This window comes from Papaver somniferum, chromosome 5 (genome assembly GCF_003573695.1).
Source record: "Papaver somniferum cultivar HN1 chromosome 5, ASM357369v1, whole genome shotgun sequence".
NCBI lineage: Eukaryota > Viridiplantae > Streptophyta > Magnoliopsida > Ranunculales > Papaveraceae > Papaver > Papaver somniferum.
Window position 1 is genome coordinate 207,445,902 of NC_039362.1, and position 9,827 is coordinate 207,455,728.

Consider the following 9,827-nt stretch of genomic DNA (forward strand, 5'->3'; position numbering starts at 1 on the left):
TAAATTAAATTAGGTTAAGGGTAGGTTAGTCATTTCAACATTTTAGGACACCCTTTATCACTATAGGGAAGGTGGCCTAATAAAACCATGGTCCCCTCAATAAAATCATGGTCCCTAAAAAAATCATTCTTTACAAGACTGGCGCTCTCCCACTGAGCTATACGGGCCCTCGATACGACCACCAAAGGCCCATATACATTTCTAAAGAGAGGGGCAAAGCTCAGTATTTTTGGAGCTGAGTTTTGAATCATCATAGAATCCATTGTAGAAGAACAAGTGAGGGTGGAAACTAGGGCAAATCTGAGAAAATGGAGAAGTTGAGCTTAGAACAGCTGAAAGGACTTAAAGAACAATCTGATCTTGAAGTTAATCTTCTTCAAGACAGTTTGAATAACATTAGAACTGCTACTACTCGTCTTGAAATCGCTTCTACTGCCCTTCATGATCTCTCTCTTCGTCCTCAAGGTTTCATAATTTGTTTTATTTTTTATTTTTTATTCTAATATGTTGATTGATTATCACTTGATTAATGTTGATTCACTGTGTGATTTATTGGATTGGATTATAACAGGTAAGAAAATGTTAGTGCCTCTTACTGCATCTCTATATGTCCCTGGAACACTTGATGATGCTAATAAAGTCCTTGTTGATGTTGGCACTGGATACTTCATTGAGGTAGGTTTTCTGCCCAAATTTCAATGTTAATTGATAAATTGGATTTTCTTTTTATTAGATTTAGGGTTTCTTATTAGGTTATTAGGGTTTTGTTATCTTTAGTGTAGGCGTAATCGATGTCACATTTATATGGAAGGCAGATTTGAGGAAATATTACTGGGTACTGAGGAACTACAATGAGTTTACATGGCTTAGGTTTTTGGTGTGGCTTTTTGCTAGAAAATTTATCACAATGGCACTACAATGTGTGTAAATGAGTTGAATTTGAGCTTTTGTCGGTTTAAGAAACTTGTTAAATAAAGATATCCCACAAAACGCAACTATATATGTAGAAAGCAGATGAGACCTGCCTGATATATGTGTGCTTGCACATTTTACTGGTATTTTTGAGAAACTATGTGTTGTTAAGTGATGGGTAACGATTTGGACTGGAATGAAACATTATATTTGTTTTTATTTCCAGTCTTTATCTTTTGGTATGTAGTAAGCAGATGATAGGTGCCTGATATATGTGTGCTTGCACATTTTACTGGTATTTCTCAGAAACTGACAGTCGTGATTCTTCTTTTTGTGCTTGGATCAGAAAACAATGGCCGAAGGCATAGATTATTGTGAGCGAAAAATCAACTTACTGAAATCAAACTATGAGCAGCTTATTGAGGTACATCTTGAGTAACCATAAGTGTTATTTATGTCTTTTGGCATGTTCCTCCTCAGTATATTGTTGTTGGGCTGTTTTATGTTGTGGATGATTTGTTTGAAATATGAGTTTTATGTTAGTAGCCAGCCACTCTGTTTCATTGTAACCGCCTTTCTAGGAGATGTGGTTCATGATGCATTCCGTTGAGTTAATGAATCAACCCAATTACCCAAATAGAAGATACACTGATTATAACCAATTAAACTATAAGCACATGTGCATTTCTAGATGTACAAACTTGAATTTGAGAACTTAGGTGCACAAAGTTAATTAGGCTAGGATGGAAATTCATGTTGGTGGTTTAGTGTGTGGCTGCATGTCCAGTTTAAATTTTTTTTCCAAGGTTCCTATTGCTCTCAATAAACTGGGATAAGATGGGTGCTGTCTCTGAAGACATGAGCCTAAACCTTTGGTGTGTAGTGTTTGACATCTTATACTCTGTAGATATCAGGCTAAATATAAATAAAAGCCACCGGTCTGGAACTTCTGGACATTGTGTTTGGAATCTGGATGGACTTTCACTTTTTGCTTCTTGTAGAAATAGAAGCACTTCTCAGAATTTAAAATTCCAGAGGTTGTTTGGTTATCTCCAACTTTACCAGAACAAAACCGATCAATCTATAACCAGCATCCTTTATATGTTTTAATTAGAGTCATGTATTCTACAAAGTTTCTATAATTCTTCTGTATTATTCATAATGTACCAAGATATGCCTGACATAACTTTTATTTTGGTTTTAACGAGTAGTGTTCCAAGGCTTGTCAAAACATGAGTTAGGAGTTGTCATGTGTTTTATGATAGTTCATCAAGCATGAATATTTCTTTTGGTTCTAAAACTACTATCACCAATAACGTCACATTAAATTTCTGAGCTTGCGACTTAGTAGCATAATAATGATTCCGGCACTAGCATGCTTGGGAAGTTGATAAAAGGCCACAAAAGGGATCATTTGAATAGTAAGCTATTCTGAATTTCCGAATACTAAGCTATTCTGATAAAAGGCCACAAAAGGGATCATGAATAAATCTTTTTGTATTGTTTCTGCTGGAACTCCACATTTCAAAACACTAAGCTATTCTGAATTTTCCTCTATCATACCCATATCTTACCATACTTGTATATCAAATGCAGGTTGCATCCAAGAAAAAAGCCATCGCAGATGAAGCTACCGCATACTTGCAAGCGAAAATGAGGCAAGCAGCTCCTACACCATAGGGGATGGCAGTCATTCCGTTTACACAGTAGTATTTTGTCAGAAGTATTCCCAGAAATGGGAGCCTTCAGCAGTGTTCGGGCTTGAAATTTTTCTGGAGTCATTTTCTAGCGGTCTTTAATGTTTGATGAAAATGTAATGCGAGTTCTGATAAGAAAAATGTCTAATTTGGACTGCAGCTGTCTGAGCTGGGTTCTTGTGGTTTTTCTTCTCTCCAGATATCTGTAATCTAAAAATTCAGATTGAAACATGAAACATTTTGTTTAGTCTTTCATTGACCTGATCACATTTTATACAGAACTGGCAAACATATCTGTTGCTCGCATAAATGCCACCTGATTGTATATTTGAATCAATGATGTTTGACAATTTGCGCCTAAGGATTGCACTGGATATGTCAAATACCCACTGGACGGTCTTAACTGCTTTGGTTTTAGAAGTCCTATAAAGGGAGTTGAACTTGGTAGACTTTTGTCTCAGAAAGAATAAGAACGATTTTCTAGGGATCATGGTTTTTTTTTTTAGGGAATCATGGTTTTATTAGGTCACCTTCCCTATAATTATAAGGGGTGTCCTAAAGCGTTGAAATGACTAACATATTCTTAACCTAATTTAATTTAAAACCAACCCAATAACCACTTATATATATATATAACCACCTCCTCCCACCATCGCCGATTACCACCACCACCATCTCCGATTATCACCACCACCAACCACCGATTACCACCACCACCACCGCCCAGCACCGCCGATTACCACCACCACCACCGACCACTGATTACCACAACCACCACTATATATATAGCTAAATTTAAAACATTAATAAAGATATTCTCACAAACCCATTACTTGTCATTCGTTTTTGGTTGAATAAATGAGAAATAATCATTAAAATGAGTTGAAAATGGAAGTTGCAGAGAGGTTTAATGGAGGGTTTTTTTCAGAGAAAAGTTCGGTTATCACGAATTAATTTTTTCTTAACCGAACTCAGAGTTCGGTTGATTCGCAAAAAAAATACTTTTAACCGAACTCCTTGTATTAGAATAACACAAGTCCATAAGTTCGGTTCCTTCGCAAAATAAGGATATCACCGAACTTTAGTTTACGAAAATAATGAGAAGTCCACAAGTTCGGTTCGTTCGCAAAAATGTTGAGTTTTCTTTGTAACCGAACTCTACCTTTGAAACTTCGTAACCGAACTCTACCTAATTCGCTAAGAAATAAATTTCGTAGTAACCGAACGTTTGCCTAATTGCATATATGCATATATAAGCCCAGTTCGGTTGATTCGCAAAATATGTTGAAGTTTGCGAACCAACCGAACTTCTAACACTAGGTTACTTTTAACCTGCAGTTCGGTTGGGAACTTGGTTGCGTTGAAGTTTGCGAATTAACCGAACACACAAGATGTACCCAAATAAATTGTTAAGTTCAAAGTTCGGTTACCTACCATTTTATCCTAGGTAACCGAACATTACACTGTACGACCAAAACCTCCATTAACGAGCGAGTTCGGTAACCTGCGTGTTTGGAAAACGTAACCGAACTACACTTTCAGGTGTGTTCGGTTACATGTTCTTGACATATGGTAACCGAACTGGCCCAAATCTACATAAAAAAATTCATTTTTTTTTTTGAAAGTTTGGAGCAATTCAACCAACATTATCTAAGTTTGAAGCACACCTGGGTACCCAAATACCCTTCCTCCGGTTGTGGTTGGTAAAATCCATCGTTTTTCATATTTTCCTTCTTCATCTTCTCTAACTTTACTCTCTCAATAATTCTACTTCTTAGAAAAAAAAAACCATCTGATTTTTTAATCTCACTAATTATCTTTAACTTAATCATCTCACTAATCATTACACTAACTATTATTAACACTAACTAATCATCACCCAAAATTAATCAGGAGGATAATTTAGGTATTAATATAAATATCTAGATAAGGGGTGATCTAGATTTACTTCTAATGTCTTTACCCAAAATAAAACCATGGTCCCCAAAAAAATCATGGTCCCCAAAAAATCGTTCAAGAATAACTAGGCTGCATTGTTGAAGACAACTTGGCAGTCAGGCAGGCTATGGTTGGTTTGGTTATACCTTGATTAAAATTACAAAATCAGAAAAGTTGGATTTTTTTTAATTGCTTTTAACCATCTGTTGTTTCTGAATTTCATTGCATGCCCAACTAGAAAAATATCAATGGGCTTGATATTTTTGCAAGATACAAGGCGTTTCAGCCTATAAGTATCGCACATAGATCTCTGGCTAAATGCTGCATAATGTGTTCCTGACCTTGTTGGCCAGGAAGCAGTGGACATTCTGATGAGTTGGCAAGCAACCAATATTGCACATCAGCCCATGTTAGGCCATCATCCTGGTCTTGTTTCATTAATGCTGTATCTTTCGTTCAACTTGTAAATCTGAAATGAACTTTTCCACCTAAATGATGTTACCAGAATCACACAGAAAGATCTTATTCAGTTTCATTTCAATTGGTATTAACGCCAACTATATGTACTGACAAACTGTTGCAGGTTCATGCATGACACCTACACATATATGCACCCGAAAACCAAACAAAACCCACACAAGAATCAATTTCTGAATGCAAGAAAATTCTATTCTTCAGTCAGAATAACAATATGGGTGCTTTCAAGCAACAATGTGGGCATAAACCTGTGATAATGATGGCTATAGCTTTGGTGATTTATGGAGGGGTATTCGGCGAGTGTTCTTCCTATGGGCAGCAAACTGACAGGTTTGGTCATTCTAACAATCCAATCCTTCCAATCCACTTGTATCTAATCTTATACAACCGAACCTAACCATCCATTGCAAATCAAAAGACGACGATCTTGGGGAACACACACTAGCATACGCTGAGTACTTCAGTTGGAAGTTCAAAGTAAACGTTCTCTTTACAACGTTGTTCTGGTGTAATATGTGGTGGATTGATTCAAGTGGAAAACAAGTTCATGGCGGGTACGATATTTACAGGTATACAAGAGACTGGTGGAAATGCTATAATTATTGCGAGTATCCAGTTCGTAAAGACGGTATAGTTCAGTATGAATCTGATAAGACATTCAACTTGGTGTATGAATGGCCACAACCACAGTGATGAATAATCCTCACTCTTCGCAATAATACTTGAGAAAAGTTCGATTTATGTCTGCAAGATTTTTGTTATCTGTTGTTTTTTGAATATCATTCTGTGCGCAATTGGGACAATAAATGAGTAGGAATGATACTTTGCAAGATTTTAGTGTTAATACGGCAAGGCCGGTAGACATTGCACATGGATCTTTGGCTCAATGCTGCATAACGTGTTCCTAACCGTGTTGGCCAGGAGCAGCGGACATTCCAATGTGTACACTAGCACATGCTAGGCCATCCGGTTCTTGTTTCATTAATTACTATATCTTTCATTCAATAGCACATGCTAGGCCATCCGGTGCGAATCTGACATGAATCTCTTGCCATAAAAGAAGTATATCTGAATCACACAAAAGAATCTCTTCAGTTTCATTTTAATTGGTATATTTAAAGCTTACTATATATGCTGCGTTGCAAGTTCATGCCCTGCACCTATCTATATGCACTTGAACCAAGCAAAAATCACATAGAACAAGCAACAGCAAAAATCACCAAACAACATGACTAGAAAGATCAGTACTCTAGGCACCAACGCAATGGCATTGGTAATGTTTGCAGTCTTGGTTACTGAATGTGCATCCGATAAACACCCAAATCCAATTTTCGAAAAAGTTCGTGTGTCCGTGTCGAATGACATATATGACGGGATCAGTCTAAACATTCACTGCAAATCCAGAGACGACGATTTAGGTGAGCATGAATTAGCACATGGTGAAGATTTCAACCGGAAGTTTAGAATTAATATTCTTGATTCAACACTGTACTGGTGCAATATGTGGAGGAATGCGTAAATGGAAGACTAATTAGAGGTAGCTATGCTTTATACCAGGCTGAAAGAGAATGGAACCGGTGCGAGAACGAATGCAATTTTTCTGTTGATGCATTTGGCATCTCTGAATATATGCTAAGCATAAGGGGTACCAAGAGGTGTATCAATGGCCTCTTCAACCTTTCATGAAATGAAGAGATTTGCAATAAGGTGAATTTATGCGTCTTAAATTTTCTGCTGATTATGCAAAATAAATTAAAAAAAAAATCATAATAATAAATGAATCTTAATTTTTCTTCTACACTGGCTAGCTTAGTTAAATTAGATGCTAGAACACAAAAAACTGTATCAAGGATTGACAAACCCGCAATCACGCCGGACCTCTCCGTCCGTTCCAACCTTCACTCCAATGCTGCCCAGCTTGATCATTGCAGAGACAAAATTGCTAAAGAAAAACTCTTCATTCTTTGCCATGGATAACACGTACTTACGAGTAAATGAATCTGTGAAAAGCTTTTGATCAGTCTCCAGCAAGCCTAACCCCTTTCTAAGGTTGTTGTAATACGCATTGTCGAATCTAAAAGGAGTAGAAATATCATTGAAGGAAACAACATTAGGGTCTAACTTGTGATTATTAGGACATGGTCCTCTAAGGGATTGAGCATAATCTTTGTTCATAGATGGATCAATGTCAAATGTCTTATTATAACTGTAAATCCTGCTCATGTATTCTTTACAATGTGATAAGCCTATTGTGTGTGCACCAGATAAGGCTACCATGTCCATGACTGTTAATCCCTTCGACTCGAAGAGATTGATAAGTTGAGTGATTGTTTGGTTCACTTGAGGTAAGTTGTTTCCTACTCTTGAAGCCTTTGAGTAAAGTCCATCTCTTCTTCCTTTCTGTACTTCCCATCTTGGACCTCCGACCTGAAACGAAAAGAATCCGTGACGTCTCAAACTTCTTTGCAAACGATAAATTGGATGAAGGTCTTTTTGTTATGTGCATACCAGATTAACCAAGTCTCTTGTGGCAATGGCCATGACATCTGCACAAGAAACAATACCAGGACATTGCAACTCCAATGCCCTTTTGGCTCTGAAGAACACGTCGAATCCATCTCCAGGCAACGATAAGTTTATCTCTGCATCTCTCTCGGCTTTGTTTGTGCTGCTAGACGCTATTAAAACCGACGCGTCACACCCCTAGTCATATGAACAAAATTTACAAGCCAATAATTCGGAGCACATCGGAGAAATGTAATATCTACATCATGTAATGCAATAATCATTAGAGAAGCAGAAGTAGTACCTCGACGAAACAGTCATGGAAGAAGAGTCTAAGAGCACCAGCAGCAGTAGTTGGGGCTTCTAGAAGTTTCTGGGAGACTACATTGTGAACTATCCTCTCGACGTTTGGGCAACTCTTACTGTAAAAATCGCTGCTCAGTCGACGATTTTCATTTGCTATAGACATAATCCTAGTAGGTGTTGCATCCACATCTCCTCTTGATGATGAAATGCATTGAATCAACAAAATCCACAACAAGAGCATTTCTGGTGAAAAAATAAAAATTTGTAAACCCTGCTTGCTGGCCATGAAAATGTAAAACTGAATTTCTCACTCTCTAGATTCTGCAACTTAATTCAACTGGTTGGTATTAGTTCAGTACTGAGCTTTGGCATCAAACATATTCCGGTGCCGGCTCCAGGAACTTGCTGAAGAAAGCTTCTTTCTGGATAAGAAAATGTGTTGCACCTATTTAAGCATAAGTTGAAACAATGTGAATGAACAGTATGAGTAGTTAGTTACCGTCACTCAAAAACACTTCAACATGTAAATTTTGTTTTGTTAAAATGTAGTTTCTAGTTGTGTTTTTGATGTTCTGGGAAAAAAAATAATAGAGCCCACGGGGTTAAATTGAAAGAGCTCTTACAGTAGACTACTACAGTACAGCCAGTGAAAATATGATTTTTTTTCTCGTGACCTTATTATTGCCAATCCATATCTTAGAAAAAATCTCGCGTCTAAAATCGCGCAATAATTTTAGGTTTACCTTTTTCTTTCTTTTTTTCTTTTATGAGAAGACGAAATACATTAACTAAGAACCATAGTATAAAAGATCTACGATTTCATTTTTATCAAAAATATTAGTTTTGATGCTTTTTCTTCACCCGCTGGTTCAAGTGTTTTGAGATGTGTTGTAGTCTTCTGATCCTTACTTCTTTCGCCAAAGAGTCCGTTGCTGCATTGTGAACTCTACTGATATATTTTACCTTAGCTTGTGGGAGTTTTTCTAAAATGGAAATATTCTCCTTTATAGTATTTTCTGCAACCCAGGAAAGATTTGAACCTTTCTTTTCTATTGATCCGCCAGAAGCTTACAATCTGTAACAAAAAAGACACTTGAAAGTAAGTTATTTTCCAGCCATTTCAGAGCTTTAAGAAGCGCCTTTGTTTCTGCGTGCAATGCCGAAGAAGCCCAATCTGAACATGCGGAAATGTGCATGAAAGCTTCTTGATCTTTCGAGTACAGAATGAAAGCATATCCCATATAAAAGTTCTCTTTATTATAAGACGCATCAGTGAATATTAACCAGTCCGAATTTAAGTTGTTCCACGACGGTTTATTAAGCTTCAAATTTTGGATATCCTTTGTTTTGTCCTCTTCTTTGGAAGGAGCTGACTGTAAAAATTTCTTAATTTGAAGAATTAGGCATGTTGGATTTGGAATGATTTTCTCAAAAACAACCTCGCATCTATATTTCCAGATGAACCATAGAATAGTGGCAATCTGACCCCAAAATTGGGCTAATTTTGGATCGGAAATCCATATTTCGACCCACTTGTTTATAGAATCTGTATTGATTTGAGAATTAATTGTGTCCAAAGAGCAACCAAACCAAATTAATCTAGCGAAAGGACAAGTTCTGAAAAGATGGTTTTCCGTTTCCATAGCTTGATTGTTGCACATTGGACACTCAGGAGAGATCTCTGAGTTATGGGCTGCCAGTCTGCTAGTGGTCGGCAAAGCTTTTTGAACTAGTTTCCATATGAACAGTCTAATTCTCGGAATTGCTTGCATCTTCCAAATTTTTTTCCAGGGGAAAACTATAATATCCTCATTTTCAGCGTCCTGGTTGATGAGATAATTATACATATTTTTAGCCGTGAAGTCTCCCGATTCATGTTGTTTCCATCTAATCCTATCTCTTTCTTGTATATTTGGAGTAATGGAAAGGATTTTTTCTTTTATTTCCATGGGGAAAATTCGTCTAGTTTTCCTGTGTCCCAAGATCCTTCAT

The 9,827-nt window shown here is 37.0% G+C and overlaps 2 protein-coding genes across 2 annotated transcripts; one reads left to right on the forward strand and one right to left on the reverse strand.

The window, feature by feature from the left end:
* Positions 1-223: 223 nt before the first annotated feature.
* On the forward strand, positions 224-2,898 carry LOC113278491 (probable prefoldin subunit 5). The gene is made up of 4 exons (XM_026527312.1): positions 224-465; positions 572-675; positions 1,259-1,336; positions 2,509-2,898. Exons 1-4 carry the CDS (start codon positions 309-311, stop codon positions 2,590-2,592), a joined length of 423 nt encoding a protein of 140 aa, XP_026383097.1. The 5' UTR covers positions 224-308; the 3' UTR covers positions 2,593-2,898.
* Positions 2,899-6,776: 3,878 nt separating this feature from the next.
* Positions 6,777-8,231, reverse strand: LOC113278492 (peroxidase 31-like). The gene is made up of 3 exons (XM_026527313.1): positions 7,834-8,231; positions 7,533-7,727; positions 6,777-7,451 (listed from the first exon to the last, which is right to left on the reverse strand). Exons 1-3 carry the CDS (start codon positions 8,119-8,121, stop codon positions 6,870-6,872), a joined length of 1,065 nt encoding a protein of 354 aa, XP_026383098.1. The 5' UTR covers positions 8,122-8,231; the 3' UTR covers positions 6,777-6,869.
* Positions 8,232-9,827: the final 1,596 nt, after the last annotated feature.

Coding starts and splice junctions, on each gene's coding strand:
- LOC113278491 (XM_026527312.1), top strand. CDS start 309: ATGGAGAAGTTGAGCTTAGAACAGCTGAAAGGACTTAAAGAACAATCT. Junction 676..1,258: donor GCACTGGATACTTCATTGAG/GTAGGTTTTCTG, acceptor TGCTTGGATCAG/AAAACAATGGCCGAAGGCAT. Junction 1,337..2,508: donor ACTATGAGCAGCTTATTGAG/GTACATCTTGAG, acceptor TATCAAATGCAG/GTTGCATCCAAGAAAAAAGC.
- LOC113278492 (XM_026527313.1), bottom strand. CDS start 8,121: ATGGCCAGCAAGCAGGGTTTACAAATTTTTATTTTTTCACCAGAAATG. Junction 7,728..7,833: donor TCCATGACTGTTTCGTCGAG/GTACTACTTCTG, acceptor TCATATGACTAG/GGGTGTGACGCGTCGGTTTT. Junction 7,452..7,532: donor CAAGAGACTTGGTTAATCTG/GTATGCACATAA, acceptor TTTTCGTTTCAG/GTCGGAGGTCCAAGATGGGA.